Below are 22,002 nucleotides of genomic sequence, written 5' to 3'. Positions count from 1 at the left end.
GAATTGTTGTCCAAATTTCACCCCCGCCCTATCACCGCCACTTCTCTTCCTTATCATGACTCTATCATCAAAGATCTCCTCTTCCTCCTCCTCCTCTCTCTTCCTCCTCCTCCTCTCTCTTCCTCCTCCTCCTCTCTCTTCCTCCTCTCTCTTCCTCCTCCTCATCTGCCTCATCCATCCAGCTAGTCAAACAGCTAACAGCAGTTTGTTATTAAGAAGTTCATTTCACCAAGAAAGTTCTACTAAACCAAAAAGCACAGATGGAATCCTTCTATTTAGATAGTGTCTATATTGGTCATAGAGTTCCAGAAATTCTTACACATATACACGAGTGTGTGTGTGTGTATGTATGTGTGTGTGTGTATAGTGTTCTAATTGTACAGGAATATGTGTATATCTGTGTAATGTCTGTATGTAGACTTGTTCTTATTGCTGGATGTTTTAATTCTGGATATGTGCCTGATGAAGGCAGCAAGTGCCATTCACCTTGGCTAAAATACTCTGCTACTCTTCAGTTCTTGTGTCTGTTTATTCTCCTTAATGTTTATACGAGATTTTGGCTTTATGATAAACAAACTCTTTGTCAAGATACAAATCAGAAAAACTTTATACGAAAGGGTTTGTTCAGATTATTCAGTTCCCATTTAGCTCATGCTAAATGCTGAATAGATTTATTTCTCTCTTCATTCTGAACTGTTAAACCATTATCATTAAAGCACCGGTGCTAGTGCCACATAAAAAGCACTGGTGTTGGTGCCATATAAAGAAACACTGGCGATGGTACCCCATAAAAAGCACTGGTGATGGTGCCACGTAAAAAGACGAAGACCAGTGTCTGAACAACAAGCAAGTGTATTTGTTTGACGCTTGGGGAAAAATGTAAAAGTCTTTTATGTTTCGAGCCTACGCTCTTCAACAGAAAGGAATATGAGAAAATAAACAGAGAAAAAAAAAAAAAAAACTTGTGCATTTAGCGATCAAGCACACACACACACACACACACATGTGCACATATGATGGGCTTCTTTCAGTTTCCATCTACCAAATCCACTGAATCTTTGGTTAGACTGAGGCTATAATAGAAAATTCTTGCCCATGGTGCCATGCAAATGGTGGATGCAATGACATGCTGTTACACTGCATGATCCAATACTACTACTACTACTACCACCAAAGCCACCACCACTATTCCTCCTTCCCCTCATTTTTTACAGTCAATTTACCATTCCATTACATTTTACAGTTTCCCATCATCATTTTACCATTTCTCATTCACTTGACATCTTATCCCCTCATGTTACCATTTTGTGTTACTATTCCTTGTATGCATCATGTTTTACCATCTCATAGATCTGCTAGATATAGCTGTTGAATCTTCTTTAAATCATATACTATTGTCGTAGAAACAGCATGTCATTTAAGATACTGTTGTTCTTGATGCATGATGCTTGAGAGAAGAACGATATGGAATGTCTTTGAGCACCATGTTTACCATCTCACATTACTTCCATGTTTCTAATTTATTCTCACCTTTTCTTTCCCACAGAAAATTCCATACAAGTCCTTGATGAGAAATTGATATTCCAGCTGAGTTTAATTCCTGATGACCATCATGTCTCCAACGGTTACCAGAATCCTTCTGCTGCTCCTATTCACTGGCACCGTCTTATCCATTGACATTGATTGTAGTTCCATGGCACCAGTCTCCGCATCAATTACTCCACAGTCAGGATCCTGCCCTTTTAAAATTCATGTTTCGTCCAAATTCTACAAGCCTAATGTTGCATTGACAGGTAAAAACACTTTTTAATTTGTCTAAAGTTTTTCCTATATTTGTTAGGCATATTTAATTTGCTATCTGTCCAGTTATCTGCCTGTGTTTCTGGTCATCTCTCTCTCTCTACCTGGTTATCTAACCGTCTATATCCAGTTGTCTGTCTGTCAACTTAATTGTCAGACTGTCAACTTAGTTGTCAGACTGTCAACTTAGTTGTCAGACTGTCAACTTAGCTGTCTATCTGACTGTCAACTTAGTTGTCAGACTGTCAACTTAGCTGTCTATCTGACTGTCAACTTAGTTGTCAGACTGTCAACTTAGCTGTCTATCTGACTGTCAACTTAGTTGTCTAACTGACTGTCAACTTAGTTGTCTGACTGTCAACTTAGAACAACTAAGCTGACAGTCAGATGGACATATTTTCCTTTACTTTCCTTTACCTACTGTCTAATCTCCCTTTTTTCTTAGCTCTCATGTGTGAACTTTCTGTCCGGCGGTCACCATGATAGATCGCTGACCACTACATTTATATATTTTTTCTCCTTGTTTTTTTCTCCTTGTCTTTCTCCTTATTTCTTTCTGTTGAAGAGCGTAGCTCGAAACGTTAAAGACTTTCTCTATTCCCGAGCGTTAAACTAATACATCCATTTGGTGTTTACACCACCTGTCCTCGTCTGTTGTTTTTTTCGTAAATTCTCCCATATATATATATATATATATATATATATAATTTCTGAAATAAATGCTCTTCCCACTACTTAATCACTCAAACATGAATTTAGGACAACTGGTTGATAAATTTATTAATCCACCAAACTAGGTTGAGTACGCAGAATCGGTTTGCCTGACTGCACAAACAAACAAACATAACAAGCTTCAAAATTGTCCTTCGTTGTTGGTTAGTTAGCAATAAGTAGGGCACCCTGATGTGAAAACATATAAAAGTGAAAAATGCACAAAAGAACAGCAAAGGAACACATGGAAAAAAATTGCATGCAAGACGATGTGCAGGAGTAGCATATGGTTCTGGGTTCAGTCCCACTGCATGGCACCTTGAGCAAGTGTCTTCTACTATAGCCTTGGGCTGACCAAAGCCTCATAGGTGGATTTGGTTGACAGAAACTGAAAGAAGCCTGTTGTATGATTGATCGCTAGCCACTAAACCCTTTTTGTTTTCTCTCTCTGCTTACTTCTGTGTTCCTGTCTGTTGGAGAGCGTAGGCTCGAAATGTTAAAGACTTTCTCACTTCCCGAGCGTTAAAGTAATACAATTGCTTCTTTACACACCCGTCTTCATCTTTTGTTTTGTTTTATTGTAAATTCTAACTATATATATATATATATTTATATATATAATGTGTGTGTGTATGTATGTATGTGTATATATATTTGTGTGTGTTTGTCCTCCAAAATCGCTTGACAACCAATGGTGGTGTGTATACGTCCCCATAACTTAGCAGTTTGGCAAAAGATTCTGATAGAATAAGTACTAAGCTTATAAAGAATAATTCCTGGGTTCGACTAAAGGCGGTGCTCCAGCATGGCCACAGTCAAATGACTGAAACAAATAGAAGAATGCTCATCCTTTATCAGTTATTGGCCAAAAAAATTATCAGAGTTTTGCTCCAAATTATCAGTTCCCAACATGGGGGTTCTTAAACAAATTACTGGGTCAAGCGGGATGAGGGTAGGGCCTGTGAACTTCGCTCAGAAATGTATTTGAGAGAGGTGGGGAGGTGGATTTGTGTCAGGTGTTGGAGGCAGAGGGATGGGCACAGGTGTCTTATTAGAGAAAAGATATAGGGCCATTCTGCATTCAACTAGTCTGTACTCCCAAAATTTCAGGTCTTGTCCCTCTAGAAGGAAAAGTTATTATGTAATATGTAAAAAATGGGTAAAGACCCCCTATGGGATTGCACCGAGAAAGTTCCCCTCTGGGGCACAAGTCCAGGCAAGGTTGTTTATGGAAGACCAGCAGTCACCCATGCATACTACCCTCCCTTCTCTTCATGCAGCCAATGTTATCCAAGGGAAAGGCAAATGCCATGATACGGTTTGGCACCAGTGACGTCGCAACTCATTTCTACAGCTGAGTGAACTGGAGCAACGTGAAATAAATTGTCTTGTTCAAGAACACAACATACAGTCCGGTCCAGGAATTGAACTCACCACCTCATGATTGTGAGCCTGATGCTATAATCACTGAGATGATATACAATGAAATGACTCATAAAGCATTTAACCCTTTCGATACCAACCCTGCTGAAATCACCTCTGGCGCTGTAGTACAAATGTCTTGTTTCCATAAGTTTTAAATTAAAATCTTCCACCAAACCTTAGTCACAATTTATGTTCCTACCACTAGCTTAATGATAACTAAGTTATTTTACTAAATTCTTTGTTATATATAGAGATAACTTTAAAAAGTGATAAACTTATACATATATAAACATTGTATTTCCAGTGACTGTGTCATCTATAGATGGCAGTAAATTTCAAGATTTCCAGATTGTAGCCAGGAAACTTTCTGGTAATGATAACAAGCCCCAGGGCACATTCCTGGGTGCTGAACGAGCGGTTATGATCCAGAATTGTAAAGAAGTATCAGGTGTAAGTATTCTTTTGATGTTTTCATTTTTTTAAAAATTGTTTTTTGTATTTGCGCTTCAAATAGATTGGATTCCTATGCGTTCACCACCTAACCTGAATTTGTTGCATGGTGATTGTATGTGGCCTGATTGTGTTGTGTAGTGGCTTAGTGGTTAGGGTACTTGGCTCAAGGTCGCAAGATTGTGAGTTCGATTCCCGGTGGTGCGTTGTGTTCTTGAGCAAGACACTTTACTTCACGTTGCTCCAGTTCACTCAGCTGGCAAAAATAGTTCCAGGTTCATTCCCACTGCAAGTGTCTTCTACTATAGCTTTGGGCCAACCAATGCCTTGTAAGTGGATTTGGTAGACAGAAACTGAAAGAAGCCCGTCGTATGTATATATATATATATTTGTGTGTGTGTGTGTTTGTGTGTCTGTGTTTGTGCCCCCACCATCGCTTGACAACCGATGCTGGTGTGTTTACGTCCTCATAACTTAGCGGTTCGGCAAAAAGAGACCGATAGAATAAGTACTAGGCTTACAAAGAATAAGTCCTGGGGTCGATGTGCTCGACTAAAAGCGGTGCTCCAGCATGGCCGCAGTCAAATGACTCAAACAAGTAAAAGAGAGTAAATAATATAAATAATATAAGTATATTGTACAGCAAAAAAAAAAAAAATGCTTTATGCGTTTATTTGTATGTTTTATTTGATATTACCTGGGGTTGCGCAAAAATCTCCAGATGAAAAATGGGGTCATGAATGGGAAAAGTTTAAGGAACGCTGGCTTAGATAATGTTGTTCTTGGGGGAGGAAGGGTATAGGCAAATGACAATGCAACTATCATTTCTTTGTCTTTTTTATTCCAGGATGGCTATGTGAAGACCAACAACAAACTATTATCAAATATTTCCTTTTTCTGGACTGTGGATAAATATGTTGGCCATGTCTATTTTCTGTAAGTATTGCATTCTTTACATTCACCATTCTGGGAATTTTTATGTTTTTTCATTCTGTGTAAGAATAATTGGCACAGGCATGGTTGTGTGTTAAGGGGCTTGTTTCCCATTCCCAACCACATGGTTCCGGGTTCAGTCCCACTGCGTGGCACCTCAGGCAAGTGTCTTTTACTTATTTGAGTTTTCACCTACCAAATCAACCCATGTGGCGTTGGTTGGTCTGGGGCTGAAGTAGAACACACTTGCATCTGGTGCCGTGTGGTTGAATTGAACCTGAAACATGTTTGCAAAGCGAGCTTCTTAACCACATGACCATGTTGCAAACAAAAAAGAAAAAAAACATATTTGTTCACGTTTTTGGATTATATTTAGACAAATTATTTTAATGGTAAAGCATAACATTTAAGAATCTTTGAGATATCTTGTGGATTTTTTTTTTTTTGCAGTTTTACCATTTCAAGAGATTTCCAAACCTTCTGGATTAGAGAAAGGTCAGCAATAGTTCTTGACCACACTAAGGACCTACCTTTACCAAAAGTACCCCAAGAGGTGAGCAACTTTATAAGTTCTTCTTAATTTTGGTTTTATTTCTTTGTTAGGCATTCCAGCCATGACCATCTTGTCTCTTTCATATGAACAGGGAAACCTGGATGCACATTAACCAATAGGTTCTTTTCTAAGATGGCCAGATGGAATTTGAGGGAGATTTGGCTGTTATTCTCTTTTGTTAGCTTTTTAATTTCTTTTCTCTTTTTCTTTGTTTTCCCACTGCTTAATTGTTTCTGTAACATTTTAATTGAACCTACTCGTTAGTGCCAACTTTATGCATTAATATCTACAGAGAGAGAAAGAAAGAAAGAGAGGTCGGGGGTTAATGATTGATTTAATCACATATACACTGACTTCCTCTCTATCTCTCTCTCTCTCACTCTCTCTCTCTCTCTCTCTCTCTCGTATAACACATATTTATACATTTTCTTGTTAATTATCAATAAGCCCATAAAAGCACGTGGCTCAGTGGTTAGGGTATTAGACTGACAATCATAAGACCATGAGTTTGATTCTTGGCATCTCGTGTTCTTAAGCAAGACACTTGATTTCTCATTGCTCCAGTCCACTCAGCTGGCAGAAATGAGTAGAACCTGCATTTCAAAGCGCCAGTCTTGTCACATTCTGTGGCTACCATACAATTTTGTAACCGTTATTTCTACGTACAGGATAGTACGATATCTTGACCCACAAATGTTGTCCTGTTGTTTGTGAAATACTAGGGTTGACTTTTATATGGGGTCTGGAAAATTCCCAGTTTTTTGGCCAAAAATGGGAGGTTGACTTTTACCTGAGATTGACTATTACTTGAGTATTATACGGTATATTAATTTCAGCCCAATTTTCCACATTTCAGAACATCGTTCCCTTAACGAAGCAGATCAATACAGCCGACTGTGGCAAGACTCGTGGTTGCTATCGGGAGCCAGAAGGATGTTGGGAGCTGAACTGCAAGTACATTGTAACCTGGAAGAGCATTGACAATGTCATAGAGGTGGAAATGAGTATGGCTACAGGCCGAATTCACAATGTCTGGATGACATTTGCTCTCTCTGATGATACATATGAGGTAAGTGAATATCTGTGAATTACTGTGGTAAGGAAGTCTGTCTTACATCTTTTCAACATTTCTCCTGTTTTAGTTTTTCTTTAAATCTTTATGTGATGTATATGTGCCTTAGTTACTCTGCACATGTCGCATGACTGAAAGACATTATATATACAGGGTGCAGTGAATGGGACGAATGCAGTTTTGCACTTCTTGAAAAATGCATGTTTTTAAAAATATTTTTTCGGATTTCTACGTTTCAGATGTCAGAGATTACGAATATGCACAAAACGAATATTTTTAAATTTCACCCCCCCACTCCCGAATTTGAAATTTTGATTTTGGTTACTTTGAAGAGATTGTAGCGAATTGATGAACATATGCAAATTGAAATTACTTGTGTTTGCCTTAAATAAGCATAATTTGTTTTTTTTTTGTTTTTTTTGCATATTCGTAATCTCCAACATCTAAAACGTAAGAATCTGAAAAAATATTTTTAAAAAAATGCATTTTTCAAAAAGTGGTGCAAAGTTGCATTAGCCCCTGCTGAATATATTGTCTAAATTACGTAAAAATGAAAATAACACTGACATCTCATTTTAACAGATATATTTACCAAAATTACATAAAAATATCTTGAAATACTAAAGAGTAAATTTATTCAATAAAATCACCATTGGCTTCAACCATGGCCTCCAGACAACTTTGGAATGCCCATGATCATATGGCGTAGTGGTTAATAGTGCGGGCTACTAACCCCAAGATTCCAAGTTCGATTCCGGGCAGTGACCTGAAAAATAAATAATAATAATAATAATATTGAAAAATATCATAAGAATGAGAACCCAGGTTCGAAATTTCCCCAAGACACCTGATGAAAGTCGGAGGGTATATCAGTCGAAATGTTGTTTTAACAACAAACAAGATGAGGAGAAATATCCGTCAAATGTAAATAATGTACATAATTCCTCATCTCTTAAATATAGAACTGTATTATATATGCTGTATGAAATCGTAAAATAAAAAGAAATAATTTTTGAGGATGAACAAGTCTCCGGATTCTATATCGTTATAATTATTGCTTCTATATCATCATCACGTACACACACATATACACACAGAGGTACAAACATGACCTGTGTGGTTGAGATGTTCACTTTGCAACTAGTTGACGGTCAGGTCCATTCTGGTTGTGTGGCCTCTTCTGCTATAGTTTTGGGCTGACCAATGCCTTAGTAGACGGGGACTGTATGGAATCCCATTGTGTATGTGTGAAACTTTGAGTAATTTTAATGAATAATAGAAAAGGAGGTTTCGTTTCTGCATATTCATTTCCTTTGCCATTTCTGTACTCACCCACTTCTTGAGCACTCCTTGGAATACATTGTGTATGAATCCCTATCACTGAGGCACTCCTTGTTATCTCATCGTCATCTTTTTAGAGTAGGGGTTCCCAACCGGTGGTTCCCGACCCCTTGGAGAGGTCGCAAAGCCTTGGCAGGGGGCTTGCGTAGCCTTGCTAGAAGTGGCTTGGGATAATGTTAGGATAATCTCAGGATCAGGAGTCCAACGCCCTAACCACTAAGCCATGCACCTCCACAGCAATGTGAAATGAAGTGTTCTGCCCAGGAGCACAATGCGTTGCCCAGTCCAGGCAATCCAAACCAACACCCTGACCACTGTGCCATGTGCCGCCATTGTTATCTGAAATCTTTGGAGTGAAATAAAATGAAATAAAAATAAAACTGAAAAGGCAAGACTCATGACTGTTTCTCTTGTGTTTTAATCTGTCGCAGAGAGACATTTTCAATCCAACCTGTCTCTCCTCCTACCCTTCCCTCTAACACCTTTCACACTCCCACCTCATTGTCATTATGAGCTGTTTTTTTTTTTTGTTCTTTTCCATTTTTTTTATATCTATATTTTTTAACTTCCACAACACACCATGAATGGGATGGGTTTTTTTATATTTTTTATTATTATTATTATATTTTTTTTGTAGCTGTTGTGCTCCACTTTTTATGCCAGAGCTTTCCTAAGTTTCCACGCTGGCTTTTATCTTTTAATCTTTATTTTGTTTCAGTCGTTAGACTGTGGCCATGCTGGGGCAACACTTTGAAGAAATTTTACCATTCGTATTTGAATATACGTGTGCTTGTGTGTGTGTGTGTGTATAATAAGCACTCCGTCCCTCTTCAGGGTGGTTCATGTTAGGAAGGGCATCCAGCTGTAAAAACTAAGCCAAAACAGACAAAGAAGTTTGGTGTCGTCTTCTACCCAGCCACACCTGTCAGACCATCCAACCTATGCCAGTATAGAAGGCTGACGTCATTTATGTACACACACACACGTGTGTGTGTGTGTTTCCTTGTCTTGACATTGTGCAATAGTTGTAAAGTTGTAAATGAGCGTCACTGTCAAACAAGCAGTGTTGTTTCTTTCCAGTCTTCCATAAAAACATGTCTGGCCGTAGGGAAATATTACCTTGCTTGGAAAGAGGTTAGGGTTGGTGATGGAAAAGGCATCCAGCTGTAGAAAAATCTGCCTTGAAAAAAAAAAAACTCCATAGAAACAAGCATAAAAAAGTGGATGTTAAAACGACATTGATGATGATGATAATGGGGTAATGACAGCAGCTATATAGCTACCCAAGATAGCCATGATGTCTGATAATTTGAGTTTCTTTTTGTTACCCAGGGTGATGATTATGCGTTTGACTGCATTGAGGATTTCAAACATGGAGTCGTATCTGTTTCACTTTCCTACATCAGAGGAGTAAACGATATCATGGAATTAAAAGAGGTAAGTAGAGCTACTGCCAGTTAATGTTGTTGTTGTTATTGTTTTACCTTTTAGCATTTAAACCGGGTCAGATCTGGCCAAAACATTCTACCTGCTTTATGTTCAAACTGACCAGTGCCGGCCCCTCACACCCACTGTACAAGGTCATTCTAAGAATAGACAATCACGTCGTCCAAATCTTGAAGCTACAACATAATTTATGATTAATTCAAAATAATATCAATAACATTTGACGAGCATGATCGTTAGATGTGTCTCACGGAGGTGATGACACCTGGCTGAAACCTTTGGTGATTTGCTGTGCTTGAGAAGACACATCAGGCTGAGTGAAATTATAGTCGTGGCCAGTACCGGTGGCATGTAAAAGGCACCCACCACTTTCTATGGAGTGGTTCACATTAGGAATGGCATACAGCTGTAGAAACCAAGCCAAAAACAGACCGGAGCCAGGTGCAGGTCTCCAGCTGGCCATCTCTTGTCAAACCGTCTAACCCATATCAGTTTGGAAAATAAACATGAAAAGATGATGATGATGATAATCTGAATACTAAAGGGTTAAACCCTGGACCATCCTCAATTAAGTCGACCTGTAATCAAAGGCTCTCCTGCCATGACCATTTGTTTTTTTGGTTTTTTATCATCTCAGGCCCAGTACATAAGTTCCACAGTTATCAGTGTGTCACTTTTACCACCTCTTCAGTTGTCTGTTGTTTAGGGCCCAATGTTACTCAACAAACCCTTTACTTTAACCCTTTTGATACCAACCTGGCTGAAACTACCTCAGGCTCTGTAGTAAAAATATCTTGTTTTCAAAAGTTTTGAATTAAAATCTTTCACCAAACCTTAGTCACAATTTATGTTCCTAACACTAGCTGAATGATAACTAAGTTATTCTACTAAATTCTTTGTTATTCTTTGTAAGCCTAGTACTTATTCTTTCGGTCTCTTTTGCCGAACCGCTAAGTTACGGGGACGTAAACACACCAGCATTAGTTGTCAAGCGATGTTGGGGGGACAAACACACACATATATATACATATATGCGATGGGCTTCTTTCAGTTTCCGTCTACCAAATCCACTCACAAGGCTTTGGTTGGCCCAAGGCTAAAGTAGAAGACACTTAGCCAAGGTGCCACGCAGTGGGACTGAACCCAGAACCATGTGGTTGGTAAACAAGCTACTTACCACACAGCCACTCCTAAACATATGATGGAACATACTAAAATTCTTTTTTTTACAAACTATAGTTTTAACATAGCAGTGCATTTTTATATACTAATAAATATCATATATTATTGACTGAACTAACCCCCAATATATTACTGTTACTTATTTTATCAGTCTAAGCGGAACATAAGGGTTGGTTGGTTGGTTCTTGCAAGATTTGAACTCAGAACATAGAAGGACATAATGTAAATGCCTTTAAATCAGATACCCTACACTTCCCGCCATCCTACCATTCTATTCTCACCGCACTTCCTATAAAAGTACAAGTTTAACGACATTTGGCCATCTTCCAAGATGTCAAAGAATTATTGAAAGTTTATACAGACATGTCTAAACACAAGTGATTGGCTTGGAATCAACCAATTTCAACAGAATTTCTCAATCGTTTCAAATCCTTAATCTCTGCAAAGAACATCAATGGTTTTGGCCATCTTCCAATATATGTCAATAGATTCCAATAACATTGTAGGATACAAGTTGATATATCGTATCCAGGGGTATTTATCATTGACTACATTAATAATGCACCTGGGTAGTTCAGATCACTTGCTGCCCACTTCATAGCTTTGTCTGCTACTACTACTCTCGGTACCACTACCATACCACCGTTATTACGATCACCACTGATATTACAACCACCATCACTACTACTACTACTACCACCACCACCACTACTACTACTACCACCACCACCACTTCTACTACTACTACTACCATCACTACTACTACTACCACCACCACCACTACTACCACCACCACCACCACTTCTACTACTACTACCATCACTACTACTACCACCACCACTACTGTTGTTTGTTTAGTTCTTATTTTTGTTAATTGTCATTTTTTTCTGTCCATCCTTCTTTTTCCTTCTTTTTGTTCTTCGAATTCTTCTTTTTGTTGTTGTTGTTGTTCTGCTTTCTTCATTTTCTTGTTCTTCCACATTTTTCTTCCATTTCACCTTTCCTTGTCTTCTCGTTTCTTTCTTTCTTTACTTCCTTTTTCTCCTCCTTCTCCTTCTCTCTCACCTTCCTTCTCTCCTTTGCTTTTTCTTCTCCTTCTTTCTCCCACACACCATTATCTGAGAGGCCAACCAGTTATATCATAACCACCACATCACACACTCTGGAGGCATATGACTTAGTGGTTAGGAGTGTTGCACCCATGATTGTAAGGTTGTGGTTTCAATTCCTGGACTGGGCAATGCATTGTTTTCTTAAGCAAAACACTTCATTTCACATTGCTGTGGAGGTGTATGGCATAGTGGTTAGGGTCTTGGACTCATGACTGTAAGATTGTGGTTTCAATTCCTCACCCAGGTGATGCATTATGTTCTTGAGCAAAGCCCTTCATTTCTTGCTGCTCCACTCCACTCAGCTGGCGAAAATGAGTGTTCCTGTGAGAGACTGGCATCCCATCCAGGGAGAGAATACACACACTGCAAAATCTGAGAAGCCAGCTCCATGAGCCTGTCTTGAGAAGGACCTTTGATCCATTTTTTTTTTTTTTTGACATAACACTGGTGCTGGTGCCACGTAAAAAGCACACAGTGCATTTTATAAAGCGGTTGGTGTTAGGAAGGGCATCCAGCCATAGAAGCCAAGCCAAAGCAGACAATGGAACCTGGTGTGGCCCCAGGCATTTCGCCTGGCATGCTAACGTTTCCCCGGGGTAGAAATTCTGTTGAATTACAACCGAATTCAACTCCAGATACCTGAAGAAGGCCGAAGCAGACAACAGCTGAAATGTAGTGAAAGCAACAATCAAGATGAGGATGTCAGTCCAACTAATGTATGCAGGATGCATAATATTTAGTCACATATTGAGCATAACAACGGTCAGAACTGGTCTCATTTGTATTGAATCACAGGCTGACCGTGGAAATTATTAAAATTCAATCAATTAATCAAACTGTTTTAATAAAACATATTTAATATCATCAACTATTGTTAATTTATTTCTCCTCACTTTCTCCTCGTTTCTCTTTCTGTTTCTTTCTTTTCACTTCTCTCCTATTTTCTTCTTTCACTTCTCCCTTATGCCTTTATCTCTCTCTCTCTCTCTCTCTCTGTCCCTTACTCATCCTCTCTCCTCCTTTCTTGCTTTTTTAAACTCTTTTTTCTCTGTCCTATCTTCCTCTCTTTTTCTCTTCCTTTTGTCTCATATTTTCATATTTTTTTAATCTCTCTCTCTCTCTTCTCCATCAGCCCAAAAAAGGAATTGTCTTTGAAACTGGATCCCACTACAACAACCGTCTACGATGCTTGTTCCATATCCAGAAAAGTGCTGGCAACAAACATGACTACATGTTGAAGGAAGGCAAATGGCACGTGTTGTTGGGCGGAGGTAAAGCATGGGACGGTAAGTTCAGATTTCTCTCTTTAACACCATCACAGAACCCAAACTCGTACAATGTCTCCTTGTGAGATGGCCCTACCAAGACTTTACCAACCAGGAGCAGATCCATTTTTGGTGGGAACCATGGAGATTGATAGGGAGATAGGAACAACATTTTTGATATGAAGACAGGAGCATGCTCTTTTAGAACAAAGTACTAGGTACATTTCTTTTGTAGGGTACTCCTACTGGGTACTCCTTTTTTTGTGGGGAATAAGGGTCTCCTTCTTGGTAGGCAACCAAGATTCTCTTTTTGGTTGCAATCCAGGAGATTCTTTTTTTTTGGCTTGGAAGAGAACTAGGAACTCTAAAATTTTCTAGCTAGGGAATCTGGTGTATCTCCTTTATTAAAAGGGAACCAGGCATTCTTTTCTTGGTAAGAAACCAGAATCATCACATTCCTTTATGGTAAGGAAGTAATAGCTTTCTTTGTTGGGAATCTAAGAATTGTGGTGGCTAAGAGTAATTCCATACTCCTCTAAATTCCTGAACTGGAGTCTTACCACCAAACATGCCACACTGTTTAAGGGGTCACCATTCTGTTGTATTTAAAAAAAAAAAAAGGACACATTGGATAAGGGTCTTGCATACACTTTATCTGAATATTACAACAAGTATGGCTACAGCCAGATCATCTTGCTCGATCAGGGCTGATTTGTCACTAAACAACAACAACAACAACAACAACAGTAGTAATAATAGGATGTATCTACCATGTTTTTATTGCTGTATGAAGGGTAGACCAGATATACTTACGAGGGGGTGATGTAAAGTTCCTGGCTTTAAGGGTTTTGTGAAAGGCCTGGTTGAAGGCCCAACCTTCTGAGTTCTTTTACAGAGCTTAGAAAAACTGAAGGATGGCTGCAATGAGTGTGTGAATCTGAGAGGAGAATATGTTGATTATACTGATAATAATAGTTTTAACTGACTCTGCATTCTTGTATTCCAGGTAAGAAGACAGAACACGGTCTTGGCATTGGTCGTGTACCAATTGTCTCAGTGGAAGAAGTGGACCTGTCAGAAACTGAAGATATCTCTGGTATTTCAAGATACCCCATTGCTAAAGCTCATGGTAAGTAGTGATATAAATTATCATTTTCACCAAATCTGAATAACAAGGGAGACGTGGTTGTCTCACCTGTCCAGGTGTGGAGTAAATCTGAATATCAACTGACATGGGACTGTGATGATCATTTAAAAGACGGACATTTTCTCAGATATTCTTCCAATATTATTGTGTTTTTTGCAGTAATTCTGATGATATTGGCCTGGATAGTGTGTGCTCCTATTGGCTGCTTAATGTCAATGTACTACAAGAGAATGTGGCCCAACAGTCGCTTCCTTGAAAAACGATACTGGTTTGTGGTAAGTTTGTTTCGCTTTTCTTTTTCTCTCTGTTTCTCTTTTCTCTTTCCACAGCCTTTCATGTGATCATTTCTCCTCTTTGATAGGAAGATTTCATGTAAGTTTTGGCAGCATCTGAGAGCATTTACCCTCTTGCATTTAACCTTTAAGCATCCAAACTACCCCATCAAATCTAACACCTATTTATTCACATTGCTTTGAATTAATCACGTATTATCTCATAGCTTCGAGATTTTGATGATGTGAATTTTGTAATTCTGTATTAACTTGAATGGGAAAATGTGTCAATCAAGAGAAAGAAGGACTTCAATTTGAAGAATGTTCGTGATGTTTCTTATTTAGATGCTATTATTAAATTCATTCAGTTGTTAAACATAAATAAATCCTGGAATTAAATGGTTTTTATTTACTGTCAGGTGACTTTTGGCCAAGCCTGTATACACATTATTTAGCATCCACTTTTTCATGCTTGTGATGGGGTCAGACTGAATCTGTTGAGGCAGATTTTCTACAGCCAGATGACTTTCCTGTTCCCAACCTTTACTCATTTCCCTTAATTAGACATGATTTTCACAGACGTCTAGAAACGAACTACCTTGCTTATATGACAATGGTGATACTCATTTGCAACTTGTGCTGTCTATTCATCAAATGATGGTTGTAAATAACTCTCATTGTCGAAGCATGTACCCTTAGAGATTCTGGGTTAGTGTCCGGAGTATTGGATGACCACTGGGAGTGAGGTACTCCTTAGCTTTTGTTAAAACCTGACTGACTTCAAATCAAGCAGTGTCTGCTCCAATAATCAGTGGTGACTTGGTTGACAAGTCGTCTGCAACAGTCAAAAACGAACTACTTTGCCTGTATGACAAAAGTGATACCCATTTGCAACTCATGCTGTCTCGACATCAAATGACGGTCGTAAATGATCTTCATTGTCAAAGCGTGTGCCCTCAGAGATTCTGGGTTCGTGTCCTCTGCAACAGTCAAAAACGAATTACCTTGCTTGTATGATGATGATGACGATGACGATACTCATTTACAACTGCTGTGGTGGAGTGGGGAGGCCGGATTGCATGGGCGACTGCTGGCCTTCCATAAACAACCTTGCCCAGACTTGTGCCTGGGAGGGTAACTTTCTTGGTGCAATCCAATGGTCAGTCATGACCGAAGGGGCTCTCAGCTCAGCAGGTGTAAAACTCATAATCCACCATGTTGTGAAAGTTGCACGACACTAAACAACAGCTGCTGCTGCACCACCACCTCCCCCACTTCTATTGAATTTTCAAGCAACAGAACATAGACAGCAAAACAAAGGACAAACTTGTAGTAGTAGCAGTTGTGTCGTGGTGATGGTTTTAACCTAATGTCAGCTGCTGTCAAGGTTAGCTAGAATCAATGATGCCCCAGCTGTGACAGTCTAGTCTTCCCACCCCTCCCCCACACCCACATCTAGAACCTACACACATTGTTCTTTATTTAGCATGTCTGCTTTAAAACCAGCACAGAAAATTATTTATAGTAAGAAAAAAAGGTAACCATGGGAACCCGTTTTGTTTTTTTAATTATCCCATTAGCATTTAAACCCAGCCCTATCTGCCTCCCCCCCCCCCCGAAATTCTCCCTGTTCTATAGTCAAACCAGCCAGGAGAGGTCAGGCCTCTCACACCTACCCTACAAGGTCATTTCAAAAATAAGCAATCACATAATCGATTTTCGAAGCTGTGAGATAAAGCGTGATTAATTCAAAACAATGTGAATAAAAAAGCATTTATATTTGATTAAGTAATTTGAATCCTAAATGGTTTCATGGTTTGTGTGCATATTAATTAGAGTTAATGGTACATGACGGGAGTATTTTTAAATTCTCGATAATTCTGTGAGTCACGTAATTCGATTTTAGAGCTAATCTTAAATGAGACATTCCCGAAACCATTTGATTTTTAATTAATATTGGTTTTTAACCTTTATCCTTATTAAAATAAATCACCTTTCCGATAGGAAATACTAATGAAATTGTGTTACCATGGCTGAGGCATTGTAAGGGAAATAACTTGATTTGTAAATGAGAGAATAACCTCCCCTGATTTACTTAACCGGAATTTCATCTGAACTGAGATCCAAGTCATCATCATCATCGTTTAAGGTCGGCATTCTGTGCTGGCATGGGTTGGACGGTTTGACATTATCAGACAAGTTTTTGTTGGAGATTTGAAATGGACTCCGCTTGCGTGGTGGTTACGCTCATTTACAACTATCACACATGACATCAAAGCAAAGAGACTGTAACACTGACATACATACAAATATGTACAACAGTTGCCATTTATAAAAGCTTTGTTTGGCCTGGGACTAAAGTAGAAGACATTTGCGCAAGGCGCCAAGCAGTTGGTCTGAACCCTCAGGAATTCCAAGTTGGTGTTTGACCAGCTGGAAGATCACTGTGAGTGGGGCTCCCCTTAGCTTTTGTTAAAGCATGTCTCTAGAGCCCACTTCAAAGACAAGCTACATCTTATTTCTTTATTGCCCACAAGGGGCTAAACATAGCGGGGACAAACAAGGACAGACAAAGGGATTAAGTCGATTACATCGACCCCAGTGCGTAACTGGTACTTAATTTATCGACCCCAAAAGGATGAAAGGCAAAGTTGACCTCGGCAGAATTTGAACTCAGAACGTAAAGACAGACGAAATAATGCTAAGTATTTTGCCCGCCGTGCTAACGTTTCTGCCAGCTCACCGCCTACACGGACAGGCTACATCTGCCCCAGTAATCAGTGGTGACTTGATCAGCAACTTTTCAGTGATGGTTGATAGTCAGCAAGTTGAGCTGCTGCTGATCATTCAAGCCCAAAGTGTGAATGCAGGACCGAATGTGGTCAGCATTCGTAAGGGACCTGGTGAACCTCTACCCCTAAGCATTCATGAGAGACCAGGTGAACGTCTATACCTAAACATTGCGGTCAGCATTCATGAGGAACCTGGTGAACCTTTTGGTTGGAGCCAGCTTGACTCATATGGACAAATGCTGTTCCAGGAACATGTCAGGAAGCCAACTTCTTACCCCACAACCAAATCAGGGCCTAAACTACTCTTTTCACTCTGCCATCCAAATTCTTTACTGTGCCTTTATAAACAGTTTGATTTTCCTTTATTCTTTCCTTTCCAGTCATCTTTATCTCAACTCAGCTGTGTTTTCTGTATATCACCCTACCCCTATTAGAACTGAACCCCTTTTTTTTTCTCCTTTGTCTTTTCAGGTCTACTGGCCCTGTATGGTGTCAGTGTTTGTGCTCATGATTTTGGCTTTCATCCTTTTCTTTGTGGATGCAGGAGGATATGTTGAGGTAAGTCTTCCTTCATCTCTTTATCTGTTGTCATTGGCAACATCATCATTCTATACTACTACTACTACCACTACTAACAACTATCATTAATAAAAGTGTGATAAATTGGTAGAATCGTTTGAGACATTTGGCAGAATGCTTTATTTTGTTGTTCTGAATGTTCTGGATTAAAATCCTGCCAAATTTGACTTTGCCTTTCATCTCTTCAAAGTCAATAAGATAAAGTGCAATGGGGTACCAATATATGAGCAGTTCTCTAGACAAACAAATTGAATAACAAATAGTTTTTCCTGAATAAAATTAAACTCCCATAACGAGCTGAAATTTGATCCATGAACCTATAAGTGACTGCGAGTCCATTTACTTAGTGAAATGAAAATTGGACAACAAACCACTTGTAAACTATTCAAGCGTACAAGTTCTGGGAGAATGTGTATGAATGGTACAGTAAATGAATAAACTGAATGGTGAACGGTTTTTCTGAAAAACATCATATTTAGCTGACTTGTTGAACTTTGAATAACAAACCTTAAATATTACTATTTTTAAATCTCATAACGTGAGATATTCAGCAACAGTACTTTGTAGTAAAGAATGTTTGCCAACATAACATGGCAATCCTGGTTTAGGATGAATGTTGCTGTAATTTAGCCCCAGGAGACATCGTCTCCAGCTGGCTATACGACACAACCTCTGTCCTTATGTTTTCGAACAAAGGAATATAGCACCCCCACTCAGCTCAAACTTTCATTCTTTCAGGGTCGATAAAATAAGTACCAGTGATACACTGGGGTTAATGTATTCAACTTGCCCCCGTCTCTGAAACTGCTGGTCTTGTGCCAAAATTTGAAATTATTATTATTATTTAAATGCCTTCTAATATGTCTCTCTCTCTCTCTCTGTTATATTTCCAGGCTCCCTATCTCCCACTCAGAGCTCATCCAATCATGCTGATTGTCGTCTTTGTGTGTGTCCTAATAATCGTAAGTAAAACATTTTTGGCTGATTCTTACACCAGACTCCTCACCTTGTAGTGATTATGTCAAGCAGGAAACTCAGACATTTTGATCACTGTCCCTTTTAGTGTGATGTAAACTATATCTACCTTATAACCGTGAAGGGTCATGCCCTTGAGATTATGGTTTTGATTCCAGGACTGGGCAATGCATTGCGTTCTTGAGTAAATCACTTAATGACAGTTCATTCAGTTGTAAACAAATGAGCCTACAATGGACTGATATTCTGTTCAAAAAGGTTGTTGTGATCTCAGACAATCAGCTCCATAAATCCTACAACTTGAGATAGTGATGTCCGTGGCTTGGTGGTTAGGGTGTTGGACTCATGATCGTAAGATTGTGGTTTCGATTCCCAGACCAGGCAATGCGTTGTATTCTTGAGCAAATCACTTCATTTCACATCGACCCTGCTAGTAAAAATGAGAAATCGTATGACTGACCAGTATCCCATCCATGGAGGAATATATATGCCTGATAAACTGACCTAATGCTCCTTTTGGAGTAATTTGAATTAACCAAGGATTGATGATGATGATGATGATAACCACATTCAGCTTTACTATGATAGGACTTGCTTTGCCTTTCCTCCTTCCTCCACCCATTGCTGGTGCCCCCACTGTGTGATTGCCACCAATGATGAGAAGGCGCATGGCTCAGTGGTTAGAGTGCCGGGCTCACAATCATGAGGTTGTGAGTTTGATTCCTGGACCGGACTGTGTGTTGTGTTCTTGAGCAAGACACTTTATTTCACTTTGCTCCTGTTCACTCAGCTGTAGAAATGAGTTGTGACATCACTGGTGCCAAGCTGTATCATGGCCTTTGCCTTTCCCTTTGGACAACATCGGTGGCACGGAGAGGAAAGGCTAGTGTGCATGGGTGACTGCTGGTCTTGCACAAACAACCCTGCCTCGACTTGTGCCTCAGAGGGAAACTTTCTGAGTGCAACCACATGGTCATTCATGACCAAAGAGGGTCTTTACCCTTTATGATTGGACTGGTGTCCTGTTCAGAGGAAATTTTGTGCTCTCAATCACTTGTGATCTTTAGAAACCAAGTAACTGGCCCTTTGAGCCCTTGGACTTGAGACAGTAATGTTCAACAGTTAAGGATGGTGATGGTAGCCATGTTCAGTTTTATCATGACAACAGGATTTGGAGACTACTGCTTCAGTCTGACTGGATCATGTCCTGTCACTAGACATTCCGCTATAATAATTGGCTAAGACAATTAGTGGGGTATGGCTCAGTCTACCTGGCTGTAAATAGACACCTCAGCTCATGCAACTAGCAAAACCGTCTTCCATATACCGACTGAATGTTTTATAACTTTGCAGTGAACAGACACCAGATCAAACAATACAATATATGTTCGTCCATTATCTTCATTTCAGGCATTGTGCACCTAAGACTACATTACTCATTGTCCTTTTTTTTTTTTTTTTCTTAAGATAGCAGGGTGTAATTTGAATGGGATTTGGTTGCTATTTCTAGCAGGTTGGGCAACCAAAGACTGTTTTAGATTAATCAGTTTAGCTTTCAGTGAATTCATTATTAATCAATATTTAATTTACCAGCAGAAGGTTTTCTGCTACTCGTGAAATAATGTTATACATGTAATTCCCAATTTGTATAATTTTACTGATATGTTGCATCTAATTTCCTTTTGTATCTATTATTTATTTAATAACATAAATTTCAAATAATAGCAAGCACTGGAAGACAGTCTTAGAATTAATGGAGATATCAGATATTATGTTGAGTTAACCATGTAAAAATTCTCAGTTTATTGTATGTATATACATATTAGAAGATTTTTTTTTCTTTTGGAGAAGAAATGATTTTAAAAAAAAAAAATTCCTATCCAGTATAGATGCAGGAGTGGCTGTGGGGTAAGTAGCTTGCTTACCAATCACATGGTTCCGGGCTCAATCCCACTGCGTGATACCTTGGGCAAGTGTCTTCTACTATAGCCTCGGGATGACCAAAGTCTTATGAGTGGATTTGGCAGACAGAAACTGAAAGAAGCCTGTCGTATACATGTATATATATATATATATATATATATATGTGTTTGTGTGTCTGTGTTTGTCCCCCCAACATCGCTTGATAACCGATGCTGGTGTGTTTACATCTCCGTAATTTAGTGGCTTGGCAAAAGTAGACCGATAGAATAAGTACTAGGCTTACAAGGAATAAGTCCTGGGGTCGATTTGCTCGACTAAAGGTCGTGCTCCAGCATGGACACAGTCAAATGACTGAAACTAGTAAAAAAAATAATCATACAAACAATAATTTCCTTGAAGGACTTACCTATCGGAAATATGTTTTCATTGATATGTCTGTATGAAGTATCATGAAGTGTAAGAGAGATAGGAAGGATAATGGCAGAATGGTACCTCACTGTGTTAAATAATGCCTTCCCATAGTAAATTAAAACTTTTTCTGTAGTTGAAATCTCAAATAATAAAAGAAATTTGAAAACCACATTTTGATAAAAATATATGAAAATCAGGATTTTTAATAATCGCTTTTTTTTTAGTAAAAGTTATATACTCTAGACTAATTAATAAACAGCTTTCTTTATTATAACACAGGTATAAATATAAGCTTAATACAAGTAATACACTGCTATGTTGGGGGTCTTACGATTGGTACTTCACTGTTTCACATTTGTGAGCTCAAATCTTTCTAGAATTGTTAATCTTTTTCTAGTCAAGGAAATGAAATGCACTTCTTAAGAAACAAAACAAAAGAAAATTATTTACTTATACAAGTATGTCAAGTGGAGCCAATGACTTGGCTTTTTTGAGGTCAGTGATATCTATCAGTGAGTGATTGTTTGTTGCAGGCATGTGCTGTCAGTAATTACTCAGGGTAGGCGGTTGGTGCTCTTTATGTAGTAAAACACACAAAAAAAAAAAAAAAAAA

The 22,002-nt window shown here is 38.8% G+C and overlaps 1 protein-coding gene across 3 annotated transcripts in view; it reads left to right on the top strand.

The window, feature by feature from the left end:
* The window catches only part of LOC106872330 (putative ferric-chelate reductase 1), a 65,297-nt gene that overhangs the window by 33,695 nt on the left and 9,600 nt on the right, over positions 1-22,002 (top strand). For all 3 annotated transcript variants that reach the window (XM_052970398.1, XM_052970399.1, XM_014919276.2), the window contains 11 exons: positions 1,547-1,793; positions 4,241-4,386; positions 5,234-5,322; positions 5,770-5,872; positions 6,729-6,941; positions 9,618-9,722; positions 13,158-13,311; positions 14,297-14,419; positions 14,597-14,712; positions 17,973-18,059; positions 18,974-19,042. In XM_052970398.1, coding sequence (XP_052826358.1) covers positions 1,604-1,793; positions 4,241-4,386; positions 5,234-5,322; positions 5,770-5,872; positions 6,729-6,941; positions 9,618-9,722; positions 13,158-13,311; positions 14,297-14,419; positions 14,597-14,712; positions 17,973-18,059; positions 18,974-19,042 — 1,395 coding nt within the window. In that variant the 5' untranslated portion in view covers positions 1,547-1,603. The remainder of the gene's footprint in view (positions 1-1,546; positions 1,794-4,240; positions 4,387-5,233; positions 5,323-5,769; positions 5,873-6,728; positions 6,942-9,617; positions 9,723-13,157; positions 13,312-14,296; positions 14,420-14,596; positions 14,713-17,972; positions 18,060-18,973; positions 19,043-22,002) is intronic.

Source organism: Octopus bimaculoides, chromosome 9 (genome assembly GCF_001194135.2).
Source record: "Octopus bimaculoides isolate UCB-OBI-ISO-001 chromosome 9, ASM119413v2, whole genome shotgun sequence".
Classification (NCBI taxonomy): domain Eukaryota; kingdom Metazoa; phylum Mollusca; class Cephalopoda; order Octopoda; family Octopodidae; genus Octopus; species Octopus bimaculoides.
Note: the sequence above shows the minus strand (reverse complement) of the source record. Positions and strands in the feature narration are given on the sequence as shown.